Source organism: Rhodnius prolixus, unplaced genomic scaffold (genome assembly GCF_049639745.1).
Source record: "Rhodnius prolixus isolate KJV_2025 unplaced genomic scaffold, Rpr scaffold_1, whole genome shotgun sequence".
In the NCBI taxonomy this organism is placed as follows: domain Eukaryota; kingdom Metazoa; phylum Arthropoda; class Insecta; order Hemiptera; family Reduviidae; genus Rhodnius; species Rhodnius prolixus.
The window spans coordinates 11,948,092-11,975,914 of record NW_027411581.1 but is presented as its reverse complement, the minus strand read 5'-3'; the positions used below and the strand labels follow the sequence as shown (position 1 = coordinate 11,975,914).

The 27,823-nt window shown below is 31.3% G+C and overlaps 7 protein-coding genes across 15 annotated transcripts in view; 3 read left to right on the top strand and 4 right to left on the bottom strand.

Annotated features, from left to right (window-relative positions):
- The first annotated feature begins 710 nt into the window (after positions 1-710).
- On the top strand, positions 711-5,174 carry Rrp46 (exosome complex component Rrp46). Its single transcript, XM_074129023.1, has 6 exons — positions 711-873; positions 977-1,087; positions 1,181-1,302; positions 2,633-2,773; positions 2,874-3,073; positions 4,853-5,174. The coding sequence occupies exons 1-5, from the start codon at positions 816-818 to the stop codon at positions 3,057-3,059; spliced, it is 618 nt and encodes a 205-aa protein (XP_073985124.1). The 5' UTR covers positions 711-815; the 3' UTR covers positions 3,060-3,073; positions 4,853-5,174.
- Positions 3,732-9,379, bottom strand: Lsm10 (U7 small nuclear RNA associated Lsm10). The gene is made up of 3 exons (XM_074129041.1): positions 9,080-9,379; positions 8,877-8,994; positions 3,732-4,021 (listed from the first exon to the last, which is right to left on the bottom strand). Exons 1-3 carry the CDS (start codon positions 9,199-9,201, stop codon positions 3,836-3,838), a joined length of 426 nt encoding a protein of 141 aa, XP_073985142.1. The 5' UTR covers positions 9,202-9,379; the 3' UTR covers positions 3,732-3,835.
- Positions 6,710-8,868, bottom strand: LOC141454541 (5'-nucleotidase domain-containing protein 1-like). Its single transcript, XM_074128898.1, has one exon. The coding sequence runs from the start codon at positions 8,655-8,657 to the stop codon at positions 7,344-7,346; it is 1,314 nt and encodes a 437-aa protein (XP_073984999.1). The 5' UTR covers positions 8,658-8,868; the 3' UTR covers positions 6,710-7,343.
- Positions 9,380-10,186: 807 nt separating the features above from the next.
- On the top strand, positions 10,187-12,474 carry LOC141454547 (uncharacterized). Of its 2 annotated transcripts, XM_074128910.1 has the most exons (5): positions 10,188-10,379; positions 11,104-11,225; positions 11,446-11,566; positions 11,654-11,941; positions 12,049-12,474. In XM_074128910.1, the coding sequence occupies exons 1-5, from the start codon at positions 10,290-10,292 to the stop codon at positions 12,415-12,417; spliced, it is 990 nt and encodes a 329-aa protein (XP_073985011.1). In that variant the 5' UTR covers positions 10,188-10,289; the 3' UTR covers positions 12,418-12,474. The 2 variants fall into 2 exon arrangements, with proteins under 2 accessions (XP_073985021.1, XP_073985011.1); XM_074128920.1 differs by lacking the exons at positions 11,104-11,225; positions 11,446-11,566 and having other exon boundaries at positions 10,187-10,379.
- A 933-nt stretch (positions 12,475-13,407) lies between these two features.
- On the bottom strand, positions 13,408-17,339 carry koko (cyclin Q). 2 transcript variants are annotated; one of them, XM_074128929.1, is made up of 7 exons: positions 17,220-17,339; positions 16,270-16,396; positions 15,217-15,311; positions 14,886-15,104; positions 14,701-14,796; positions 13,805-13,939; positions 13,408-13,713 (listed from the first exon to the last, which is right to left on the bottom strand). In XM_074128929.1, exons 2-7 carry the CDS (start codon positions 16,391-16,393, stop codon positions 13,621-13,623), a joined length of 762 nt encoding a protein of 253 aa, XP_073985030.1. In that variant the 5' UTR covers positions 16,394-16,396; positions 17,220-17,339; the 3' UTR covers positions 13,408-13,620. The 2 variants fall into 2 exon arrangements, with proteins under 2 accessions (XP_073985030.1, XP_073985039.1); XM_074128938.1 differs by lacking the exon at positions 17,220-17,339 and adding an exon at positions 16,607-16,630.
- Positions 17,340-17,486: 147 nt separating this feature from the next.
- Positions 17,487-27,823, top strand: part of LOC141454565 (DNA damage-regulated autophagy modulator protein 2-like) — a 12,564-nt gene continuing 2,227 nt past the window's right edge. The window contains exons 1-6 of one of the 7 annotated variants that reach the window (XM_074128972.1): positions 17,487-17,709; positions 18,436-18,624; positions 24,300-24,421; positions 24,506-24,732; positions 24,878-25,016; positions 27,613-27,776. In XM_074128972.1, the coding sequence (XP_073985073.1) occupies positions 18,623-18,624; positions 24,300-24,421; positions 24,506-24,732; positions 24,878-25,016; positions 27,613-27,776 (654 nt within the window). In that variant the 5' untranslated portion in view covers positions 17,487-17,709; positions 18,436-18,622. Of the gene's footprint in view, positions 17,710-18,435; positions 18,625-19,024; positions 19,235-22,779; positions 22,801-23,712; positions 24,110-24,299; positions 24,422-24,505; positions 24,733-24,877; positions 25,017-25,321; positions 25,510-27,612; positions 27,777-27,823 lie in introns of those variants that run through there. The other 6 variants (XM_074128962.1, XM_074128992.1, XM_074129011.1 and 3 more) reach the window with 6 other exon arrangements.
- LOC141454591 (DNA fragmentation factor subunit alpha-like) overlaps positions 26,951-27,823 on the bottom strand; it is an 18,648-nt gene continuing 17,775 nt past the window's right edge. The window contains exon 5 of the transcript XR_012458818.1: positions 26,951-27,139. The gene's annotated coding sequence lies outside the window, so the exon portion shown is untranslated. The remainder of the gene's footprint in view (positions 27,140-27,823) is intronic.

Sequence of the window (27,823 nt, the reverse complement as noted above, 5' to 3'; positions counted from 1 at the left end):
ATTAATTAATTTAAAATTAATTTTTGCTATCTTAAAAAAAAAAAAATCATGAAATATTTACTAATATGTAAAACTCTGGGCGATCTGGGACATTTTTGTAAGTAACATAAACCAGAAACATCCCTACTAATTACGGGGTCTGCTCATCCTAATTATGGTACATCTACTAAGAGACATTGTTACTTATTAAAGCCTATTTTTGCCTATTATCTTTAGAGAACGATGTAAATTGTAATCATGAGAACTAAGCATTAATTCTCAAAACTTTAGAAAAATGGTCAAAAGTCTGTTAATTCTTAAACTTCCTAGACTGAAACATCGACTCTTTGACTCTTGAAATAATCAATAACTTCTTTTATTTTTATTTCGAATGATAAAAAGGAATTGATTTCATATGCTTCCGTCTGTCTTGAACTTGGTTCTCCACGTTCTCGATACTTATAATAGTATAAATTCAGAATATTCCTAATCCTACAAAAAGATTACAATTTAGGATTGCCAAAGGGATATTATGTTTTAAATGAAATCTTTATTGTATTTGTTGCTTAAAGTTAATAAATGTCCGCATGCTTCTAATCAAAAAAAGATAAATTTTCCAACAAAATTTTGATTTGCTAGCAAAAATCTGTCAAAACAGTAACTACAAAGGTACTAAATCTTGTCAATAGATAGAGCGGGCAGCTTTTTTGATGACGATTACATACAGGTATTACCTTCCATTCACCAATACAGAAAAAGGTTATAAAGATGTGCGGTATTAGGTGAGTGAATGAGAATTATTGTGGTAATTAAAGTGCGGTTACATATGCAAAAACATGAATTGTGAATTAAATGTACTTAGTAAGCCTGATGGATCGGTTATACTTTCACAAGGTAGTCTGATTTAAGTTTTCTAATACAAGATTAAGTTTTGCTCTTTGCACGAAAACGAAATACATGTACAAACATGCCTGTTTAAATATTTTTAATCTTTTAGCTGATGCAGTAGTTGTTGCATCTGTATATGGCCCCTACGAAATGAAACATACCAAAATTGAAGATGATATGCCTTTCCAAGTTACATTCAAACCTAAAGCTGGACCAACAAGTAATCTTACTGCGTGTTCCTATATAGAATAAGCTCTTTGATGGAACATTAGAATAAGCATTTTAAAATTAATGAATGTTATTTCGTTTTCAGATAATTTGTGTAAAACATATGAAGATATGATCCGGGGTGCATGTGAATCTGTCATTTTCCGTAAATCGTACAATCGCCATGAAACTACGCTATTAGTCCAAGAACTACAAAGCGGTGGAAGTGTAAGTAAAAATATTCCTCAAGATGAAGTGAAATCAGCTTCTCCCAGAGGCATTATCACTAAAGTACACTATTACTCTGATAGACAAATGATTTTTTTTCTTGTTCAATGCCGAATATTTCCTTTATTGACACGAATTACGTCCGGTAAATGCCTCCGCATTCCTTGGAAAAGTGTTTGATAAAATATTTTCCCATTTATCATGAACTGCCGTTTTTAACTTTTCAAGAGTGCTAAGACCTGGGTTGCTTAAGTTGGTCCCAGACGTATTCGATCGGATTTAAATCTGTTCTTCGAGCTAGCCACACCAAGCACTCAATTCCAACCTCATTCAGGTAGTTATCCAAATATGTGCTCTATGGTGCCTGACATTATCTGCATTAGCACGAAATGGGCGTAAAAGACACCACATGTTCCTCGATTATGTCTTGTAAGTACCAATGTGAAGTGAGAGATCTTCCTCGCACAACGGCAAATTCGGTACGTGCGTTTAAGGAAATGCAACCCCAAAACATCAATGAGCCACCATAGAGTTCCACCTGAGGAACCATACTGCAAGGGGCGTACCTTCCCCTGAGTGTCTCCATATGAAATTATGCCCATCTGAATGTTCGAGACCGACCCTGTTCCGGCCTTCTGATGTGAAGCCCTGTTTCTCTGAAATGCTAAAGAAGCCTTTCCATTTTTCCTTACATTTTTTTTTATTAGTATTATTTTTTTCGCATCAACTTCTGAGTTATCAGCGCTCACAAACATTCCTATTGTGCTGACTTCAAGGGTGCTAGGACCTGGGCTTCCTAGTAACGTAAATGCCCTGTCGCTGTCATACTCACTCAAATGCCATTGAAAAAAAAGTACGTTCGATTAATTAATTAAGAATAAACTTCAACAAACCAACGATGAAAAAAGAATAACTGAAAAGAAATATACGCGTAGCAGAATATGCTTTTGTTTTAACCATTACAAATGTAAACAAAGCATTATTTTCATTCATTTTTGGCTATTTTAATTGTATTTAACAGTGTCTAGATAAAATCATGTAGAAGGATAGTTGATTTAATTTTAATTAAATAATAATTTTCAGTTAAATGAATTAAGTGGTGCGTTAATTTTGTCCATTTGTATTATAAATTCAAAGATTGAAATTCTAAGATTTTAATTTAATGAGAAGAATGTGCGTAGCACATATCCATATACTGAGTACAAGGCCATAGTCTAAAAATAATAAGAAATACCAAATTACTAAGCTTATATTATATGTAAATATAATCTTGTAAATAACATTGCATCTGGTGTACCCCATTGGTAAAGAAATATGTTTCTTATTTAAGGTTTTGCCTTGTGCAATAAATGCAAGTTGCTTAGCATTGATCAATTCAGGAATTGACATGCAGCATATGATCGCAGCGGCGAGTTGTGTAATAGATAAAGACGGTCATTTTTATGTGCATCCTGACAGGCAGCAAACAAAGGTAATTATTGTTGGAAGTAGCCTCCGGAAACATCACTTTTAATTTAACTATTTGTGATTTAAAGATACTGTAACAAATTATTTCGATCTTACTATTGTAGAATGCCTGCAAGTTGGTGACAGCATCATTTGAAAGTGTGAATCAGAATATAATAACTTTGACTACAGAGGGTCCTTTTACAGAAATAGAATTCGAACAAGCTGTAAAAATTTGTAGGGAGGCGGCTATCAAAGTATTTGATTATTACAAGGATTTGGTTAAGCAATATGCAAATGCAATATTGTAATTTTTTCAAGGAAGGTACGTATTTATTATTGTAGTAGTTTAACAATAAATACTAGGTTGTAACTAGAATTATGATTTGTTTAACCTCACTTTTAAACGCAATGGTAGTCGAACAATGGTCTCTGATTAAATCTGATGTACCACTCTCTGCAGTGGTGAAAATCTGTAAACTGGGAGAGAAGAAAAAGCATGCAGATAAAATCTTTAATACCTAGCATAGTGGACCTAATTAACTATTCGTAAAAACTATGAACACACACGACCTTCTCTAACTATAGTTGTTAGGCCTCGAGACCGCAATGACCTCTATTGACTAGCATTTAAAAAACACAAAAAACAGAGTACCTAGTTTAAGCTTTCTGCGATTTTTGTTTTTGAGCATTCTGTTTGCACACTCATACTGATCGAACCAAGTCGAACTCTGGGGACCAAAACGGTATTTACGGTGAAATTTCAATTGGACAAAATTGCTATAACAGAAGTTAAAAAAAAAGAAAAACTGATTTGAAGGCCTTTTTTGACTTGATACAAGAGAACTGTATCAAATAAATTAGCACAATGATTTGAATCAATAAAGAAGATTTTTCGAAAATTTTTACGTATTTTTTTTTCTTGATGTAATAAACTTCCAAAAATTCTGAAAATGAAAATTGTAAGGTAGAATTGTCTGACATTTTAAAGTAAGCACGCTTATTTATTTATTTATTTTTTTTTCTTAAAATAATATTTTGAAACGTTAGCAAAAGGTCTTCAATTAACAATACTTATTTACAATATTCATTCTTTGCTTGTAGAAGCCATTAATTGTTCTTTCATTTTCTGCTTCGCTTTCTTGATTTCTTCAACTCTTTGTAATGTCTCTAACTGCCTCTGCATAAGACGAGAAGTCTTCAGGTTAATTACACGTTTCTTGGGATTTCTAATTTTTTCTAAACTGCTTACTATTAAATTGTTGATGTCTACCTAAAAAAAAGCAACAACAAAATAAATAGATTGTAGTGGAGGGGTTTACATTGAATAAACAATTTATTTAATTGTTGTATTTAATTTATTTAAGTGTGGTAACGTATTAAAACTTCTGCATCTACATCTGATGTCATTGGCGCCCATGAGTTTTGGGTACACTCTGGCCTCCGGACATGTTTTCTCGTTATAGACAACACTGTCCATCGCTGGACAGTGAGCTGTTAGAAAGCTTCTAGGAAGAGAAAATCTAATGGCCAGCAGCTGTATTCGAACCTGGGTTACCTTCCTAATTTCTATTATTATTATTTATTTGTTTAATAATAATTAAATCAGAAATAACGTTCTATATGTGAGGTACCTGAATGCTTCATGTCTGTACCGATAAGTCATCTACCTAACCCCGGAAGTGGAGAATCTGGAGTGCACTAATTACATTAAACATTAACTCTTTGAAAGATTCATGGCTGCAAGCACTCTCTGTTCTGACTCTGATGATGAAATATGAATCTTCTGGAGAAGGAAAGATTTTAATCCTCGGTGGGTGGTCTATCTATCCTGGCGGTCTGGAAATCAAATTGTGGTGTTCTCTTTCCATCACTTGCAGTAAAGACTGTTAGTGTTTGTGGGCAGCACTTTGACCACTATTATTGCCCAGAGGATTCCAAGTCAAGTGGGGATTCCGGGAGCCAAGAAAGACTTATTTTCATTATTTAATGAGCAGAATAATTGTATATTTGAGAAGATTTAGATTAGATTTTTATAATATCTTAAATATTTTAACACTACTGCCATAATTATTATCATAATTTAAAACCTTTGCCTACATAGGATAGTGCCAAGTCTCTACCAAGCAGTTGACCACTTCACTCTTCAGGAATAAATGCTGTCTGAAGAAATCTTGAAGCGCCAATTGCATTAAGATAGAGCCCTCATCAGTTCCTGACTATCGATTGAATAATTACAATCACTATTTTCTTGAAATTGAGTTAAATCATTTAAAAAAAAAAAAATCCAGGCTGTTCGTTTAAAAACAGATCATAAGATCTTGAGTGCTTAAGCATGATTTTTATTAATAATTAATTTTATAAATAAAATTAATTGTTTTTCAAAAAAATTATAATTTGATGAAATAAAAAATGTTTACACCTTATCCCTTTTCTTTATTTTATGATTTGATAACTAAATACTTAGATTATTCAGACTTACAAAAGTAAACTATCTATGATCAATTTATTTTACAAGTGCACATATCAATTATTGTAGCTTATTGAAAACTGAGATTCATAAGTTATTGTTTATACATTTTTTAAAAATTCCTGAGATAATTATTCCAATAGTAACAACTATTCTCAAGAATGTGACTCACATAGATTTTAACTTTCTGAGTAAATTTGGCAGTCGCAAATTTTTCTTCATGAAAGAATTTTCATTTTTGTGTGTGTGCCCCTCCTAATACTAACCCTATTAGAAGTGAGTTCATTAACAAAATGTTGCATTTTCAACAAAAATTCCACATGCATTATCAAAATAAAATATTCAGGTTTTTTTTTTTTTTTTTTTTTTTGCTTGAAGAGTAGTAATTGGTCCTCTTTGAGAGATACTCTCCTTAATAAGTTCTAAATTTTTGCAGTTAATAACAAAATGAGGTTGTTATTTGGTCGAAGACTAGACTTGAGATGAATATGAAGATGTACGGGTAAATTCGATCAATTCAGTCACCTTTTTTTGGTGGCCTCTTGACGTTCCAGCGGTTCGTTAATAGTTCAGTGTTTCTGATCTCGTCACTCGCTCACTACAGCGAATTGATAATTTTGATTAAATTTATGTATGTAATTTGTCTGCTTCAGTAGATTCAGTCTCTGATGTTCCAGCAGCGTGATGATGCGGTGTCTGGGTAATTTGTCTTGTCACACTAGCGTTGCAGCGAATTGTTAATTTAAAATAATTTACGTAACTTTTAAATTTACCTTTTCATAGTTCCTTTTAATTTGTTATCTGACTTATAATTTAGTGTGCGTGGAGAATGTATACGTCATAAATAAATAAACAATTTTTAGCTAATAGCCGGCCAAAAGTTGGGAATCAGTTTTTAAATTCAGTAGATCACTAAAATATGGTAAAGTATATTTTTGCATTTGTAACTACTATTGCGCTATGTACTCAGTTTGGGGAAAAAAAGGAAGAATTGATGGGTCATTTTCAGAAAAAATAGACCCAAAATGCTTAGTGCCTGCCGTTATGCAAGGGTAGCGCTTTCATCGAAGTCGAGAAATGCCTTTCAATAAATAGGTAGATTTTTCAATAAGTCATGCCAATAAATTGATAAGAATAGTAGAAGGTTAATGGGAGAAATGGAACTTCGATGTAAAACAAAGTTAATTACAGCATTACTACTAATTTGCTGAAAGGCAAACCTTTTGTAAAATTAACCGTCATTGTAAACCTATAACAATATTTGGTGTAAAATATTTCAGTCGTAGCATCTCAGAATTATCCAACTTAAGCAAAATGTATTTAGTTATTCGCACCTCAATATGTGCAAGTAATTGGACTTTTATTATCGAAAGAAGTATGCTTGAATTTTTGTGTTCATCCACTTTTGAAAGCAAGTATATTCCCCCCGACCTATCAGCCATCATTGCTTACATTTTTCGGTTTTTAAATAAATAAAGGAAAGCATAAAACATTTCAATTACACAATTTTATTATCTGAAAAAAAAAATATACAATCAGGAGCATCAAAATTATTCGTATCCAATAATATCCAAACTACACATTAGCAATAAATTAAAAAATAAGCTGTAATAAATTAATTTATTTGGTTTGTCACTTCTAAAAATCTTTTAAAAGTTGTTTAATTTTGTTGGAAATTTCTAATAAAATACTTTTTAACTGATTAACATTAATCATTAGATTTCAGCATACTGATCACGCAACCATTAGTAAAGCGTAGGTAATAATAACCAAATAATGTAGTAATAATATAGCCAAATAATCTACTTTTTATTAAACTCTACTTTTTTAAATAACATTATTAAATCTCATTTCCTATAATAACACATTTGATGAGTGTACATAATACATACTGGAAACGTTTTATAGAGCGTTTATCTCTTCGGTATAAAAAGAATAATTGACAATTATAAAAGGCTTATTTTAGATGATTGAAAAACGTAAAATAAATGGAAATATTGCAACGTTCTAGAATCTAATATTTGAAGTATTATCTATTACGGTACAGCTACTTTATTTGAAAAGAAATAATCCCTCCCTATACAAATTGTACAACATTGAGAGTGACATATTGTGCAAAAGTAACTTATTCCTTTGAAGCCTTAAAGCCCTCATCTTTTTCAGAGTGAAAACCAACAGTTTCTTCAAATGGGTACGAAGCAAGTATCTTGAGTGTAGTTACCTGAGTAAGAGCATAAGTTCGTAAAACACTACCCCACAGAGAATCCGAACTTGTATAAGACCCCCAACGTTTTGACTCAAAGAATGCTTCTTCAACAACCGCGGCCGTATCACAGCAACCCCATTTCGCAGGAGTGTACACATCTTCAACTAAATTGTCCCCGAAGTAAAGGCATGAAGGATTGGGTTTGCCAATTGACTTCCCTAAAAGATGATAAAGTTGTCCCCAATTTCCCTGACTTAATACCTTACCCATTTCAGGCTTTCTAATTTGACTTCCTTCACGTGAATCTTTGGTAGCAAAAAAAGGGTGTTTATTTTTGAAAAAACCTGGCTTTCTTGCATAACATATTACAACATCAAACATATCTTTCCATTTTTTTCCAAGGCAATGAGAAGCAGTAAAATTGGCATAATCAATATTTGAACCAGTCACCAAAAAAACAATTTTTGATTTATTTAACTGTTGAATCCAGTTTATAACCATATCTGAACATTTATTTATGTAGAGGTCAGGTTCTTCTTTTAAATATCGAAAAAAAATACTTTGCTCACTTGAAAAGTGCTCTCTGGAATACATGTCTTGAAGAACAGCCATAATATCCTTTCCACATTTCATGTAGTTATTGTCAGAGCGACTGTCCATGTCGTCAATGATTCTTGCGTAAGCAAGTGAAGCAGGCATGTCAAAGAAATCTAAAAGTGCCCGGAATTTACAAGAAACGGAGGGTTCCCAAGCAATAGTCAGATCATTGAAGAATTCTAGAATTATTTGACACTTTTTAGCCTCACCATAAATATTCCTAATTTCCTCAGTACTAAGCATTCTGGTACCATGACTAGCTCGAGATACTTCACCGCAGTTGTCAAGTTTTAATATGTTTCCTCTTTCTAAATCCAGAAGTAAACCCCTTTGCATGAAGTCCATTTCTGTGGCATCTAAAGGTGCAGCTATTATGTGTTCGCTATATCCTTTTGAAATGAGGTATTCAGCCATAACATTATATTCCATACGTACTAATGCGTCAATTTTGTACTCACATAGCGTGTTGTCCAAATCGAATCCAACACAGTCATATCTCTCAATATTAAAGGAAGGTCGGACCATTTTAAAGTTAGTCGAATACTCGATATTTTTAATTCTAGCATAATTTTGGGCCAATAAGTTCACAAACTTATATCCATGGAAACTATTCCGTAAAAATGAAAAAGGATTCATAGCCTTCACTGCAAATCACTTTTAGGAAAAAAACTTGAATAAAGCCTAGCAAAGATTTTTAGTAAGAAAATTTAAAAGTCGACTATATAATTTAAAATCCATATCAAAATAATCTTATGGAGGATAATACCTCCATACATTAACTTAGCTTTAAAACATCAATTTTCTAGTAAGCAATGGAGGTTACATTAACCTAAATTTATAAATGTTTACACTCACCTCGGTCGGTATGTGAATATATCGTATGTTTCTCTCTTTAATAAAAAATATATTGTAATAATATTCATTTCCACCTGCATCAGTGAATATTACGTCAGACATTGTAACGTTCATGGAACTACAACATATGCATATTTAGTAAAATAAAAGGGTCTAAAGTGAATTAAAAGAGAAAACTATGTATTTTACCAAAGAGAACTGACCTATCAATATCGTCTATTTTTCCATTGACTGCAGAATCATTCCTTAAATCGACTAATACATATTTCCCAACTAAACCTTTAGCCAAAACTAGTAAATTTTTTACAGATATCAGTTGGTTCATTTCATTTGTCTAACCAACTTAACAGAATGAGCCATTAGCGAACAATCTCGCCCATAATCGAAGATTTAACTAATTTCCTCAAACTAAGATAAATTTTACCCATCACTACTCATCTAATAAAAACAAAATGAATGCAGGATGAATCTCCCGCCAATGCTTTCCAAGACCTTCTGCATTTATTTGGGCATTATTTGTTTCACAGCTAATGTGCCAGTAACAGTCAAGATACAACATGATTAAAAGTGGAAAGTGGACAGAAATTCTAACTTATTTGAAGTATTTAAACTTTCTCTTAAATAAAAAAAATTAGACTTTTTAAAAATTAATGAAATAATTGTCACGTAAAAAACTTAGGGCTCAGCAGAAGTTTAATTTTATGAAGCAGAGATATATAATTATATTATATTGAGGTGTGCATTTTGATACGTTGGCTACTTCAGCTCTAAATTTACTGTTTTCTAGAACTTTTTTTATAACCCCAGTTCGATTTGCAATATTACTGTAATATGAAAATGAGAGACTAACCCTCTCTAAAATTCTCTGTTCCCTGCATATGGGTGAAGGCGCCTTCGCGCGCTTACAAATAGTTATAGCCTCTGAACAACTTACAATAATAACGAACAAATTGGAATAACAGCTCACAAATAATAAAAAATAATAATGTCTTATTTTTCTTATTAGTGGATTTGTGCTCGAATTTATTTTCCAATAAATTCGAAGTTTTATTTACCAATGAAAGTATTCTGGTAAAAAAAAAGAACTATAAATAAACAATATTAAAGTTATAAAAAAAATGCTAATCGCCGATCCATTCAATTGAATGGTCAGTGTAATAAAATAATGAATCATGGGTTGATGTCAAATAAATATAATATTATTTTTTAAACAAATTTTAAAAACATGTAACACCAAATAAACTACTACAACTTAAAAACTTAGGCATTTCCTAACATGTTTATCAATATGTTTTTTTTTTTTACATGTGTTATTTGAATAAAAAGAATGTTTTCAAAAAATAGTTTTAAACGCTACAAAATTGTTTACCATTTATTAAATTGAACAAAGTTTACGTATTCAAAAAGCAAAAAATGAACGATCAGAAATTGCAAAATTTATTTTTGGATCTCCCATATGAAGAGTTAGATACAGAAGCTGGATTACCAAATTTCAGAAATCAAGTATTTGTTTAAATAATTTAAAACATTGCCTAATGTTATACAATATATTTCAACTATCGTTGGCTGTTTACTTCAAACTGCGATAATTTATTTCGTCCTAGAAAAAAAAAAAAAAAAAACAGAACTTAACGCCAGCGCAGAGGGGCCAATCCGTTTTTGTTTTCCTTGTTTTTTTTTCTTTTTTTTAATGATTTAGGGCGCGTCAGCATCTAAGGGCTTCTATGAGCACTTTAATAAGTGTTCTACTAACCACCACAATTTACGCTTCTTCAAAAAATTCGCGATTGCCTTCTCTTAGCAAATTTATGTTACAAAATTTTCATGTCACATAAAATTTGTATGTAAAAAGATATGATCATTAAATTTATTCAATAAAACGTCACCCCATAACTGCCTATTCCAAGGAAATAAAGTCTTTCAATAGTAGATAACAAGTTATACGCCTATAACTGAGCGATCAGTGTACAAAGTTTAAAATAAATCATTGTGTCGTTTTTAACAAAATAAATTTTTAAAAAACGTAAAATTCAACAAAGTTGAAAAGATTTTCGATGGTTGATTTAAGTCCTAAAGCTAAAGACAAAGTTTGAAAAAACGCCGAGTCAAAATATCTAATTTGATTTTCTTGCGATTATTTTGTGTCTTGTTCGAGATATTAATTAATAAAAAATCAAATCATCATTTGATGAATTTAAATAAAAACTTCATCTTGAAACATTGACAGGAAGAAAAAATTGCTTACTATAAAATACTAAATTATTTTGATAAAACAGAAGTTTCTGAAAGACTTCTACAGACCAATGCACTTATATATGAACATCTATGTCCTTTATCAAGAGCCAAAAAGTATCCTTTAAGTCATTAGTACATATATAGCATTATATATGAAACAGCCGAAGAAAATGTCATTTATTAAGTAGAATGCTTCACATACTGTCTCAACTAATATACTTGAGAGAATTCTCTTTCTACCAGCTAAAAACACATGACCCAATTATATTAATTTGTTGGAAATGAAAAAGTCGCCCCGTAGGAAATGAAGTAATGCCCTTAACAAAAAAAAAAGCCTTTATCGACTAACTTTTGGAGCAGTCGAATCATTATCAAGCCTCCCACAAATTCAGCAAGAAATTGAAGCAAGTACTAAAAGAATTGAATATTTCAAAGAAGAAATCGCAAAATGGTTTGTCAGTAGAAAACAATAAATTTATCTGTAAATATTTTAAAAAGTACTTATTCATTTCATTAGTTTAAAACAAAATATTTTGTTTTAGCCTGTGCTAATAAAATCATTACGTCAGAGGAAAATTCATAATCCACTTGGTACATTCGATGCCCCAGTATTCAACAGTTATCACTTACTAGATGCATTTTCCATTTATTCAAGACCTAATGATTTTCCTAGTCTTGAAAAAGGTTTAGAAGATATTGAGGAAAAAGACAAATTACCTTTTCTAGTAGAGCCAGGAGAAACATTTCTTCATAATTCAAAGATTTATTGGTTCCCCTGGGAAACTGATGTTGATAAAAGAAGGGAAAATCTTAAATATGCTGACGTAGTTGTAAGTGACTGATTTCAGTAAAACTGGATATTATTTTAATTTTATTTCTCACAAATGTAAAAACTCTTGAGAACCTTAAAATAAAGAAGTTAATTAATGATTTCCAGGGTGGAGTACCACAAGAATTAAGTGTTGGTTTTGAGCAAAGTTTGCCTGAAATTAAAGGGGAAGATGTTATTCCAACAGTTACTGTTAACAAAAAAATACAAACTGAAAAATTACCAGCCCTATCTACTTTGAAATCAGACGATGAAGAAATGGAAGATACAGAAAAAGAAAAACAAACTGAAGCTACTTCAGATAATGACTCAAATGATTTGACAAAAAAAGACGACATTGTTGACAACGAATCTGACAGAAAATCTGAAACTAGCTCTTCTCATGCCTTAGCAACTACATTTTCAGAACCGAATGGTGAACAACCACAAGTTAAAAAGCTAAAAATGCGAAAAGTCCATAAAAGACGTTATAAGTAAGGGATGAAACATCATTTGCATTTCCTTTTTGAATAAATAAGATAACTATAAATAAAAGTATATATATTTTTTGTGTTGCTTAAGCACAACAAACATAGAGTGATTAAATAAATAAAATTTTTGTTGCCTATTTTAAAGCTAGTCAACAATGAGTTGCTTATGCCAAGAGCATTTTCTGTGCATACCGGTCTCCGGAAAGTGTTCCCTCGTGACATACAGCGCTGTCCATCACAGAGCTGTGAGGTGTAAGAGAGCACTAAAAATGATTCTAGGATCTCCGAGTGGGTGTGATCTCCAATGTACTTAACCTGTGCTAATTTTTACCCTATATTATTATTGATAGTTCCTAATCAGTACGATGATAAAGGATCTTGGCCAAGCCAATACTATTAACCCAATTTCTATCGCGGATCGCCTCGAGCCCGTTGTAGGTTAGGGATGTTAGACCCGCTGAGTTTGTCTTCACTGGTGAAGTGTGGCTTATTCTTATTTTCTGTTATGACTTTGGTTTTTCAACTGCTGTTCTATGATTCTTGGTGTACACGACACTCCATACTGTATGTGAAGGGTACATTAACACAATGCACGCTCAGCGTCTTTATTCAATGTACTTATAACGACACCAAGAAAGTAACAATCGATCGCTTAAGTTTGAATTACTTTGACGATAAAAGATCTTCCCTCCCTCTACCTATCCAACTCTTCACTGACTAATGAAAGAACAATCAAGCTTCATTAGAGATGAAGCATTCTTTTAGAATAATAATTGCAATATTGATGGAATGTTTAGATTGACACTTCTTTATTTAGTATCAGGAACTGAGGGGAACGTGTTTAAAGTAAAGAAGAAATCAGAAAACTCTCACATCTTTTAAACTAATTAAAGACTAATTTCTTGGCATAAGAATTTTATTATAAAACGTGGTAAAAAAAAATCTAGCCTTTTATAAACATTACAAAACCGAAAATTACATTCGTTCAATAAAATAATTCTTACTTTAAAATTGTACATATATTTTTTTAAATATATTATCTTCATGAAATGTATATAAAAATAAAGTTGAAAATGAAGTATAAAGAAAAACGAGGAAACTAAAAAATTACAAACAAAACTACAAATAATCAATTATTCCTCTGTGAAGTAAAATGCATGAAAAAATATGTTCAAATCACAAGAATGAATGCATTGTACGAAGTATTGTATTAATCGGCCAAAGTTGGTTCTTTATTGTACATTTCAATTAACGTGTCAATGATATTCCATATATCATCTTTCTTCACATTTTTGTACAGAAGCTGGAAAATAAATTAACATAATAAGATAACAAAATTATTAAAGTAAATTTTTGACTGGACTTTTGCGAATCGCAAAATAAAGTGCACTCACTAGATACCACGCGGATTCATCAGTCTCTTTTATATAAGGTAAATCTACACCATAGCATTGCATCGCCATTTGGATGCAAGCTATTGCAATTAGTTGTGGTGGATGTTCCAGTATTGCTGAATCGTGATGGAAATCCTAAAAGAAATTATTTAATATAAAAACAAATATTAGCGTAGGATAGATAATTTTGTATTAGGGTAGGAAAAGGAGGAGAGGCGATAGCTATCTGGAAGAGGTTATCCCATTAAAATTTTCTCTTCGAAGTTAAGAAAAAAAGAAAAGAAACTGAGCTATGAATCCGCCCTATTTGGCACCAAAAAACATGATATTACGTGGATTATATAATTGTGGGATTCTGAGCGGGGTGATTGGACATAGATCTAACACTCGAAATTTCATAGCATCTTTTCTCAAAGAAATAAGTACTTCTTCTAATAAGCAGATCAGTTCAGAATAACCTCAACAGAAAGGATCGAAATATCTGTAGCCAGGCCGCCATTAATGGGTTTTAGTTCATTTATCAGTTCAAAACTGGTTTGGTATTGGTTTGCAAAACTCAATGACCTGGGTGGGGACAATAAAATCATCTTATTTTTGGCACCGGAACATACTAGTTTAAAAGAAAATGAGATGGTTACCATGGCAAAGTGCTGTAAGCTCCTTGAAAAGACTAGAATCTTTTAGTGGGTCAGGAGATAGATTATTCCAGGAAGGGCTTACAGAGGAAATGAAAGTTATATTTACCAAGCTTTGAGTTACCTCTCAGTATTCAGGCAGATCAGATTTGCTAGGTAAAATTTTAACCGGAAGAGATCTAAGACTCTTTATATTGGACGTAATCATTTTACTCTATAAAAATACATAATTAAAAAAAAATTGCTCCATTTCTTACTTACCTGCAGGAAGGCCATGGAAGCTTGGCTGAGAGGAACACTATCCCAGGTTGATTTAGGCAACCAAGATTTTATTGTTTTTAAATAATGCAACATGTACTATAAACAGAAAAATTGGAGAGTAACCAGCCTGGTTCGAAACCACATACATACTATCATAATTTAAATATATAATTTTATATAACTACCTTGTGGGGTAATGGAGTTTTTACTTGAAATTTTAAAACCCTCATTACTAATAATTCCGCTTGTACAACGGCATCACGTCTAGCCCAATACTCATCTTTTAAATCTAGAGGCGCAGAACCACGATGTAATGTCTGATGCGCCACATTTATAACATCTCTTAGTTTATAGCTTTCATCGTTCATTTTTCCAGCTATATATAATGAAGTTGCTGCTATTAACTTAAAAAAAAAAGTAATATATGATTAAATGAGTTTACCTTTTAAAACAAAGTTAGCAATCAGTATACACAGTTACTACAAAATAAATAAATAAATAAAATGATCAACTTACATATTTGTCATATCCTGAATCAAATTCTTTGAAAAATCTGTGAAATATTGTTGCAGCAGTTGCAATTGAAATAGGATTCGCTTTTAACTTGTAACCTACAATAACAATGAATCATCGCCGTCTTTAAAAAGCGCCATATACTATATAATAAGCACAATATGTTTGAGGAGTTTGCAATAAATGAAATCTCCTTTAAAATTATGAACTATTTTAAATACAATTTAGATTTACTGAGGTAAGCGGGAGTATTGTGATAAATACGTTTTTCAATACGTTTTCCTCGGAAATACGCGTTTTATGGTCCATTTGGTCCAAAAAATTGGTTTTTGGAAAGTTTCTTTATCTCTAAACAAAAACAAGAAATCGCAAAACGTTAAAACTTTATATTTGTTTTAGCGGCACGCATTAAACCTGACACTAAGTAATTTTTTTACCCCAACGCCGTCTCGTCACATAAAAACCTCTCGTGCTTGGATGGCACCTCCTCCTCCTTCGTTACATCCTTTACTGCTTCCATCGGGAAGTAGTATGGAGCCGAGGGACACTGGAGCATATCTTCCCTATTCAACTCTTTGACCATCGGCTCCAGTCGACGGAGGGTAGAGAGTTGGCACCATCCTCTCACTAACTTAGTAATTAAAATACAACTTGAAGTACCAGTTTTGTTTTTCAAAAAATTTAGAGATTACTAAATGATTACAGAGAAAATCTTGTTTGTCTCTTACCAGATTTTGTTTACTGCTTGGGTAAAACGACCAATGGGCCACTAACTAGTCAACCTGGGATTCTTCTTACAGAAACATCTTCACTTATTGAACTGTTTCACAGAAAAATTAGAAGGGCCCTTGTAACCATAAAAGAGACTCAGTTTTTATTTACAAACAAAAACAGTTAAAACGAATTTGTTTAAAGCTTTACACTCTTCTTTGAAACTAGAGAGAGGAATAATTTCACTTGGAACCGCAACTAATATTAGAAATTTAGCAAAGCTCGTAAATAAGCGTCTTAAAATTTTAATAATGGAATATGTACTTATTTAAGACATATACTTACCACATTCAAAAAGATATCTTGACGCATAAAAAAGATTGTCAAAGTTTTTGTAATCAATCCGTCTACTTTTTATTTTCAGGTCGTCTTTTTCTTTTTGAATTTTATCCGTTTCTATGACCTTCATTTCCTAGAAAAAGATATAAATTTTGTAGTACAAAAAAAATTAATAAATAGTAGTTCTACAAAATTTCTAACGTTGCCTTAATGTACTTTTTAATTCTCGAATTAGGTATTTTGAGTGCGAAATTAGCCATAAAACTCTAGCAAAAAACTAATAGACAGCTAGTTTATAAAATCCATAATTAAATACATAATCGTTCAAAATGAAAATTAATACCCTTTTTTTAATCAAATGAAAATATAACTTTCATCTTTCATTTTTCCAGTTATATATATTGAAGTTGCTGCGATTAACTTATAAAAAAAGAAAAAGAATAAATGATTAATTAGATCACTTTTAAAACAATCCTTGTATTCAGTACACATATGTACATAAACTGTATTATGCTTTTCAAGAAATAAATAAATTATAGAATATAAAATGAATCCTTTTCTCCTTTTCAATTACTTCTTCGTTTATTTTTAATACTACATTGCCAGTCTTTACAACACTCAATTTTGCGGAGTGAGAAGTAATGTTTAGCACCGTATTTAGAGACAACTTGCTCTGATAAAACCTTGTCAAATTTAAAAAGCATAATAACATAATAAGCATGCTTTTAACAAATAAAACTTTTACATGAACGTGTCTTGAAATTTAGATATTCTTAAATATTAATTTTTACTTCGAGGGTACACCTTAGATGATTAAATTATGCATGAAGGTATGGTGAAATTAAGCATTTTTAAGGGGTTAAAAAAAGGTGAGATAATTTTTTTGTCTTCCTTCTACTTCACTAAAACCTAGATTGGAATCTGCAAATAAGATAACTTTTACCAAATTTTCTTACCTAATTTGTAGAAAGTAATTATTGAGTCACAACTTTTAACTACTATAACCTCCTCTTTGAGATAACCGCTTTTCAAAACGCCGGCTTGTAGTGCATGTTCATATAAAAAAATCGATATCATCATACAAACGAGTTGTTCTTGTAGAAAGTAATCGTACCTTATAGTATCGAATGCAAACGTTTCACTCTATGATTAATTGTAACATATTAATTTTAATTCTCTTCGCAGCGTTCATTATTATTCTGTTATTCGTTTTGACTATTCCAGTGTTAATTACAATGTGTTAAATCCAAATTGAAGGGGAGGTATAGTTTTATGTTCAGTTAGTTGTGTTTAGTTGCATTAGTCTTCGCTTCTAAAAAAGTTTTGAGAGATTGGGGAGGTACCTGGAATTCCAGTTTTCCTGCTTGATCTCAACATTTTACTCGCTCTCCAGAAAGTACCCGACGTAAGCAGTATTTGTACGCAGTACGAACTTCTGTTCGTCAAGTAAGTAATCCTTTTCAGTCAAGTTAATGAAACGAAATTCGGAATTAACTTAGACATCCGCATTAAAAATATCTGAAAACTGATTAGTCGTAGAGAATTAATTGTATGCTGATATTATTTTCTTAGGTTAAAATATAAAATTTAATAAATTAAGAGAGTAATCATCATACGAGTAAATGATTATAATTCTTTCCAACCCGTCCTGATAATGGTGTCACGACAATAACTTCGCAGGTCAAGGGTGACCATTTTATAAGCCGTTTACAACCATGCGCCACAGTAGCGGGGATAACTCTCTGAGGAAATACTGTTACCGGTGCCACTGCTAGGAGTCTCCAAAGATATCTATCAGCTAGAAGTGGTCTCGACTTCTATATGGTGCTTACCCCACGAATAACTGGGTCAGTCCATCTCATTCCATCGTCAAAGTAATAGAGTTGAGGGAGTTGTAGAACGCGCTCTCTTTGTATAAAAACACCCATAGAGATAATTCTTTCCTAAAGACAATCAATTTCAGTTCTCTCACTAAGCTGTGGGAGAACTGCCTCGCAGGATTTACTTTTTCTTGAAGCATGCTGATTAAAACAAATATATCCATAAGGCTCCCTCCCTCAAATATCTGTCTAAAATTTTTCTAACGATTCCATTAAAAACGATGAAGAGTGATGGATCTGCCTAGACATTATTTTTCCTTCAATTATTTCGGTATGTAAATTATCTGTACAGATCTTCAAGGGTGAGAAACAAACGTGATTCATGGCAAAATAGCCCATATTGGCCTTATTTTGGTAGAAGGTGTTCCAGGCAAGGAAACTAGCTCCTAGATATTTTATTTGTGCCCCACCATGTAACGATATAAAGAAAAACGATTGGCAAAGAAAGTTGAGCTACTTCTGCCTTAAAATGGTAAAAAATGTAAGTTTCAATTTAAATTTAATTTTTGTTACAATCAAAAATGCTAATAAGAAAGACTGTAAAATATTCGTAAAATATTGTGTTCGCTGGATATTTTATAGTGACACAAACCTTCCAATTTTCAAAAGTATGTACTATTAATTTAGAATGTATTCTCTTTATTTAAGGGATACCGCCCATAAGATTATTTATTTATTTTTATTTTATTTTTTCATACCCCATATAGTATGGTACTAATTTCTAAGAAATTAATAAATTTTAAAATGATTTACCTAAAGATTTAAACAAAAATATCCTTTTATATACATTTTGATCTTGAAGAAAGAAACTTGACAATAAGTTATTATAAACGGGGGCGAACAAATTTAAAAAGTTCAATAAAATTAGTCGGTACATATCTTATCAGTTCAGTCTATTATCAGACAGCTTAGTGTTCGTTTTGGTAATGTGCAGTATTCAATCAAGTGCGATATATATTTTGTGTGAATTCTGTTTCCTATCTTCTGTGTATTTATTTTTACTAAACGTTTTTTAATATGGCTAAAAAGAAACATCTTCATATTCTACCAACATTAGTTTGCCTTGTCTGTCCCTTAACGTTTGTAATAACGTGAGTATTTATTGAATTTTTGTAATTTTATTGAATTCATTTTCGAATTTACATAATTTTTACTGCATTTATTTTATTTTTAATTTTTTTTTTCAAAAGTAGCATAATCATCTCGTCAATTTGCCATATCTTGCAGGGAATCTCGTCCTTTCTCCCAAAGCGGAGGTACTTTTTCCCCTTCTTCTGAGTTCTTGGGGTCTCTGAACAATTTTTACAAGAACGGTAGCTCATAATGACATCTGTGACATATAAATAATACATATCTCTGCCTCACTTTCTGATGAGGTTACTTGGGTTTATCTTCTCTTAAAGTGAACTCTAGTTCTCCATCACACATACTAACTTTTACAAGAATCTCGCTGTAAGCATCCAGGATAGAAAATAAATCTTTATCGCGCAGGGTATTTGGCTTATAGCTTCTAAATCAAGATATTATCCAACCCTGCGGACCTAACTACATTTTTAACTTTTGAAATTTCTTCTTTTAAAGAGATTTTTACCCTTCAATTTGGATATTAAAACACTTTTTGAAAAATAATAAAAAAATAAAATTTTAATGAAACATTTATCGAAAATACTGGCTTGTTCCTGGTTCCATTTTTTTGAAATGGTATGTATAATTTGTGTGCCAGCACGCGCGCGATTGATAGTACTTAAGTGAACACGCTCACTCAAAAAAGCAATAAGTCCTAGGAAGCTGAAAACTCACATTTAGTGTGGCTTTGAGGAACTCGACAGAAAGTTAGCGGACAAAAACCTACTAGAGGTTTTCTTTAAAACAACCCCCGTACTCCTGCGATATTTTAAAACTTGGTGTACCTAGTGGCATTATGATACTAAAACTTAATTGAAAGAAAAAAAAAATTGATGAAGGGTAGTTATAAAGGATAAAAGTTGTCCTCTTAAATACTATTTCAGGGTAATTTACGGTCATACAATTTTTATGATAATGTAAAAAGTTAAATGTATTCAAAATAACAAGTTTTAAGACAATTTCTTAACGTGAAGTATCTCTTCACGGATAAATTATTCACTTTTTGAGATTTTTCACGCATCTTTAGTGTTACGTACACATGATTTTGATTACTCTTCGAAAATCCGTTCATGACCGTTTTGATGGTACAATAACTTCCCCCTTAAGTGTCATTTCAGTGGTTTTACATACTATATAATGTTAGTAAGAAATTAATGTTTTTAAAATTCGTTATTTCAAGAAAATATATAAATAATTTGGATTAGTGAAGTATAAATTGTGTAGAACCTTGAAATCGCAAGTTGAATAAAGCGTGACTATATTGTTACCAGATTTTTTTTGTCAGTGTACAATAATAATAACTATATTGTTATAGGATATGTTTACTTATTTACTTCTATTCACTTTTATAATAAAAATAAGTACTCTTATTTCCAATTATTTTTAGATTTTTGTAGTGGAAATTCAGAAAAATCTCTAAAGTCGTCTTTTCAACTTCTTTTCAATTTAGCAGTATCATCTTGTGCGCACCCAAATCCTTCTCAGTTTCTTTGAGCTATATAATGCATTACTATTTACACCCCGATTAAAAAATAATTTGCTATTGTGTTTTTATTTTTTCAAGCGCTTTTTAAATTTGAAACTTTGTCAATTAATTTTTAACAAACATTCATTAAAAACATACTGACCAAAATGCCATTATTTTTAGATAGTTATTTTTATTAATGTTTAAATATTATTAAACCATGTGGTTTTGTTGTTAAGTAGAAGTTGCAACGGGCACACATAAGCGCAGATAAATTTGTTAACTGGGAGTAACGGCGTACTTTACTATTATTCGATTATTTCAGTGTAGTACAATATGGTTTACGTGGAGCAGGAACTTGGCTCCAAGGCCTGAATAAGAGAGAAAATGTTCTCCAGAGCGTTGTTAAGTAACGTGAAAATACTGATCTGAGGCCGGCAGTATCAGCGTGAAAAAGCAGGGAAAAAAATAAGTTCAATATATGACTATATTATAATTTCCTTGGTGATCAAATGTATATTATTTATAATCGACGATCAACGCCTTACAGCTGTCCTTCCGGACAGTTTTAATTATAAAAAATCAGCTTTATTTTCCTTATTTCTTAATAGTTTGTGAATTTCATTTAGCGTCAGAGGCTGATTAATAATATAGGTGCATGGAATTTGATTTCCATTTTACAAAGATTCTGTCTCACTTACTAACAATGTGGTTGTGACAAAATTTAGAACTTGAAAAGAGCAAGTGCAGTGAGTGTCAGAAGTATGAGCAGAAGGTGAGCGACCAAACTTATTGATCAACTTCTGATGAAGGATAGAAATAGTTAAGTGGTAAGAAATAAGAAAATTAAAGTTGAAAAGAATAATATTTTCAAAAAATTTGGATTTTCAAAATAGCCTATATGATCTTATTTTTCCGAATTGACTATGTGGTAACCGAAGTCTATTCGCTCCAATCAGCTGCTCTCCAAAAACTAAACAAAAGTCGAGACCTGGACAGAATTCTGTTCCTGCCTTCAACCTGGATGAATAAATTAGACGATACCTTGAGATGAAACTGCCTAAGTTTTAATAAAGTCAATAGTTTCAGCCAAAGAACCTAAACCAGATCTTTTCTATATCCCATCCGTTTGATTGTGATCGCACAATTTATTCTGTAGAAAATAATAAATTTGCCGAAACTATGGTAAACAATGTTTTTTTTTAAATTTATGACTGCTTCCCAACATTCAATATATTCTGAATGATTACTGATCCAATTCTTTTTAGTCATTTCATTAAAACATTACGTTTCAAATGGGTTCTGTACACGCTTCAAAAATAATTCATTGAATAAAATTCGATTAATGGTTTGAGCAATTTCTTGAAACTTCACTACAATTCTTTTCCAGTGCAAGTTAAGTTTATTACAAGTAAGCCTCTAATTGATTTTGCTCTCCGAACAAGAATAACATTATAAACGGCTTAACAAGTATCAGAATAATTCCCAACTGAAAGTCTGATCTTCAAAAAAAAATCAAAATGTTGAACTATAAATATCTCTGATAACATTCATATGCGTACTGCAATTTCTTCTAACTCTTGAAAGTATATTTTTTAAATTTAATAAAAACTATTTTTATGACATTTGCCAAACCTCATGTTTTCTTAATTTAAGCTTGAAATATAAATGTTGTGATTAAAAAGACGGAAAAATGCTGAAGCAAGTAGTATGACTAATCAAAGAAGGAAAAAATCATTACTATCAATTTTTAATTGGTTTACTGAAGTGTCGATTTATAATCTTGAAATATTAATCTCCGTTATAAAAGCCTTGTCAAATTAAACTTATTACTCATCACTTACTTATAATTATAAATAATATATTTGATCACTTTCATCAAGTTACCTAATTCCAAAGAAATTATGTAGTCATGGATTTCACTTAATTTTTTTTTCTTAGTGCTTTATCCGCGCTGGTTCTGCTGGTCTCGGATCAGTGTTCTGATGCATAAAATCACGAATGGTTAGAAATAAAGCAAACAAGCAAGCATGCTGCGAGAGAAAACCAATAATGTTACTTAATACTGTGAGCCCAACCAAATTTTATATTGAAAATACTCATAATTTTAAAATGGTGTTTAAATAGACCCATTGTTTCTTTGTGTAAAATATTCTTTCCTCTTCTAAAAATTAAAGCAAAACGTTTTCGGGTTAATCAAAATGTCTTAGTAATTTTTCAATGACTTAATTTCTTTAAGGAGAATATTTCTGATTAAAGTAATTTATAGTTAAATATACACATATAAATAGAATTTAAGCGGAGGCCTTATAATTTATGAATTCATCTTAATATAATAAGAGCTATTGTTAATCACTGATACTATTGATAATTAATTTTTTTTTCCACCTAAATAATAAAGAGATATGCGTTATCTTAGCTTGCAAAAACTTTGGAGTATCTATTTCTTTTGTAATCACAATTTTTTATCTCTGCTGGTGATGACAATTAATATTGACCGACGACCGTTAGGCTGACTTACAATTTTTATAAAAGATCTTGTGCGGCTTATTATCTTATTTAGTCAACCTTTTGTTTGGTTTGGCCGGTCTGGATATTTTAAACCTTATCTACTGTTTGTTTGTTAGGATTAATGTACGTTTAACTCTGCTATTTTTATTGGAAATGGTACTAACTAATTTATTTGTACATTTCTTCATTTGAACGAATTCATAATTGACTAATCATCAAATCACAGAAATGAAAATCAAAACCTATGTATGTTTCTTTTCTTTAGTTTCATTGTTAATGTTCATTTGTAGAACTCCCTTCATTTTTTGCTTACTCTTAAAATCAGGAAAAATGTGATTTTTGTTTGTTCATTGATTTCATCATTTACTAAAACTATAACCAAGAGAAAGAAGAAAACTCCCCGACAGCAAAATGATTGTTCCAATGTATACATAAGAAAACTACTCGAAGTAATTCTTTCAATTCTTAACTCTTTTGAAAAGAAGAAGAAAAACATTCAGCGCTATATTTTCCTGTGCTCAATTGCGCATTACGTATTAAGAAATCATAATTTTAATAATCACAGTCACAATCAAGATTTAATTAGAAACTTTTTATTTTCTTTTACTGAGAGAAAGTTGTGCAATCGTGACAAATTTTCTCTATTGATTTTTCAGTGGAAACTTAAGGACCTCAGGATAAGTGATGTTTAACCTTTGTATCCTTTTGTTACATATCTGAGATTTTAACTACGCTAAAATTTAGATTGGTAAAATCTTCGTATAATACGGATCTCTTGCATGATTTTTGTAACATTCGAAAACGGTCGTATTTCAGATAATTACTCTTAACATTTCCTTCCATGAAAATCGATTATAAGACGGGGGTAAGTAATTGAAAGCCTCTAAACTTTTAGTAAAAATTAAAATTTCGAATTAGCAACAAAAAAAAAAAAAATTGCAAAAAAAACCTCGCAAACTATAACGAGAAAGTTTTGTAGGCTCAAACCACATTTTTTACTTATTATGTTACTTCTTTCCAGAAATGTTTTTATTAAATTGACTTATATTTGGCAGGTTCATTGTAGCGTGGCAGATGGGACATGTGAGTTTAGCCTTTCCTTATATTAGCGACACTGGCAATTATGCGCCTGAAAGTTGTATCTTCTCTCAGTTGCTCAACATTACGTCAATGCTTTGTAAGTTGAATGATTAAAAATTCTAATTTTTATTACTTTTATTTTAATTTATATCATCTACATTAAAAATATTACATTTTCCAGTAGCTTTATGCGTTTACATAAGATATTTGCAAGTGAAACAATTTGCAAACTTCAGATCTACTATTGGTCATAGACTTAGTGCTAACAACGTAGCAACCTTGCTAGGCTATCTGTCTTGTTTAGGCATGGATATTGTGGCCAATTTTCAAGTGAAGTACGTCTGGCAAATACACTATATTGGCGCTTGCCTCTGTTTTATCGGTGGCACTGTCTACTTTATTTTCCAGGTATAATATTTCATCCGTATCTAATCAAAATTCGTTATTTTAGCAGTGTAGTAGTTAGGGCGAAATTGTTTAATTTGATTTCTAACATTCAAGTTTTGTTTTAATTTAATAGATCTTAGTAATTTTTGTTGTCTTTAATGTCTAGACATTCTTCTCGTACTACCTAAGCAAGAAATTCGACTCAGGATTTGTGTTCTACGCTAGATCAATACTATGCTTCTTGTCTGTGCTGATGACCATTGCGGCAATCGTGCCAGGAGTTGTTTCCGGTTATTATTACACAGGTAGGTTGCTCCTTTATCAATTGATTGTTATGTCTTGATAGCCAATTTTCCAGCAGATTATAGCTGTAGGTCGTGCCATTGGCGTGGTGTCAGTAGACAAACGAATGCGTACAATTATTTAGTGATAATTAATTAAAGTATTTATATTTAAAAACTAGAAAAGTTATAATTTAATTGCAGTATCGAAATTTCCGTGCAAAAGCCTGGAATAGTCTTAGATACAGAACGGAATTGTCGGGCAACTCCACTCTAGTCTGCACTCCAAAAGAAGTTTTGGAAGCACTTCTAATTTCTACTTACTCTAGGTTTGTTCGGGAATCATTCGCGGATTGACGTCAGGTCAATAATTTCTGCGAAGAAGTTGTGCTTTTCTAATGCCCCTTTGAAGAATTGTGCGTGTGCATGGTTTAAGTGCATTGTTTTCCCGTTGTGTGAAGCAGTTGACAAAACGGAGATGAAGCTCTTCACAAAATTTTTAATAAATTGACAACAGGTATTATTTTATTATTATTTTTTTTTTAATTTAAGCATCTGAGGCCTTCGGCGTGAGGAGCTTTTTTTAGTATACTGCAGGCCACCAGATGTGTACTCTCGTAAACTGTTATGTACTGTCCTTCACCAGGTGTTGAGCTGTATGAAATTCTTAGATTGAGAAAATATAAGGGCCAGTTGCTGGATTCGAACCTCTGTGGAAATCTAGTACGCTAAGTACTGAGTTAATCCACTCCTTCAAGTGCCTTAAACTAATATTTTGTTCCTATAATTCATTAGCAGAACGTATTGTTTAAAATCGTTATAATCAGGTGAAATCCTTATATAATTATATAAGGTGAAAATAATTATAAAAAAAAAAACGTGGTTCATAATTGTCAGGTCTTAAATTACGTAAGAAGGATGTTCGCCAGTGGCCAAAGAAAATCTGAAGGATAAAAACTTTTTTATTGTTACTCTATGTTTCGGGAACCACTGGTGCCCATCATCAGGAGTTAGAAGTAGTTACTTCTATAACATTTCAAGAAAGTACTGTTTTAGTTCAAGATCAACTGATCAAAATTAGTTACGGATAACGAAATTAGTTATTTTCTGGATATTTTTGTATAGAATCTATCTCGGACCATGTTGATAATATACATATATCAGACTTAGGTAGAACCTTCCCTCCAAGAGCTGGAGAATACTAAGTCGTGTAATGCACCGAAACTATTCCAGGACCTTTTATTTTGATATTGGTACATAGTGTTAGTTTTAGATGAACATTTTGTGTTATATATTTTTAATTTGTTGCATTTTTAATTTAAAAAAAAAAAAAAATTTGTTGGATTTATTTTTTAATCACTTTACAATAACTTCTTTACTCATTAAGCCAAGAGTAAATTAGAGGATTAAAATGAAGAAGAACCTTTGCTTTTGACAATTTAGCTAAAAAATGAATTAGATTGAAAAGTTATCAGTGTACTACTTTTCAAAATTTTGCCTTCAGAGAGCAAAAATAATTGCTAAAGAAGCAATGATTCACAAAATATTAGAAAAAAGATTTTTTTCTGAACATTTTTTTTTTTTTTTCCTTTCCAAAAATTGTTAACTGCAACTCTACTAATAACCACTTAACCTTTATTTTCCAACAAAAAAGAAATTTAACAAACATAGTTTAATTTAAACAAAAAGTTACAGAAAAAAATTAAGAAAGAAAAATAAAAAACATAATTGAGATAATACTTGAATGAGTTGTAAAAATATGCTCAAACGTATTTTCTTAACTTGAAAATTATTTGTTTGATGATAAAAAAAAAGGAAACAAACTCAATTTCAATTAAAATAATCTATAAATTTTAATTCTGTTGGAGTAAAAAATAAATAATTGCAAATGTATTAATAATTTTTAATACTAACAAAAACACACAAATAAGTAAGTAAATAAAATGAAGTGTTAAAAAAAGTATACCAACACGAATTTCTCTTGCTTCAATAAACTAACTTATTCATTTTTTCAAAGATAAAAAATCTTTTCGGGGAGTCCACATGATCGTTTACTATTCCACCAGCGAGTTAGGCCGGCGTAGTCTCTTACAGAGAGGAGATCTCACCATTATTAGCTCAGCAGCTAATGACGCAGTTAAAATATTCTATAAATTTAAAAAAAGTTTATTTTTAAAGCATTAAACTTTTAAATTAAATTCAAATTTTGAATTAAGTAAATATCTTAAATCTAAAGTTTAATTAACAATAATTTGGTTTGATTTGCATCTAGTGGTTGCATTATCTGATTATTGTGCACATTTTTATTATTACGCATTTTCTGTAATGAGAATAATTTCTATTCTTCCCTACACCTAACTCTTTCTTTCTTAAAAACCTCTAAGCGCCTTAACCCAGAAGTAGCCTTTCTGTCTAATAATCTTTCTTATCTTAGACCAGCTACAAAGGAATGATCACCCTAGTTCAGTATAGATTACTTGCCTCCCTAGCGTGCCAGTCAGCACATATACCAAAATTTACATTGCAACCACACACTAATCCTGGAAGGCAATTAATGCCCATGTCATTAAATTCTTACTATCATATTAACATTCCTAATATAAGGTAAAAAAATTTGCAGGTGATCCCAATCAGGAAACCCATTGGCGACCAGAAGATGGCGGATATATACTGCATATCATCAGTACAGGATCAGAATGGATATTAGCTCTTACGCAATGCATTCTGGTCCTAACATTCCTACCTGAATTCAAAAACATTCACCTATTTTCGCCTAAGCTTAAGGTAATTTGTAAGACAGACTGGAATTTCTTCCAGTAAATTTAAGAAAC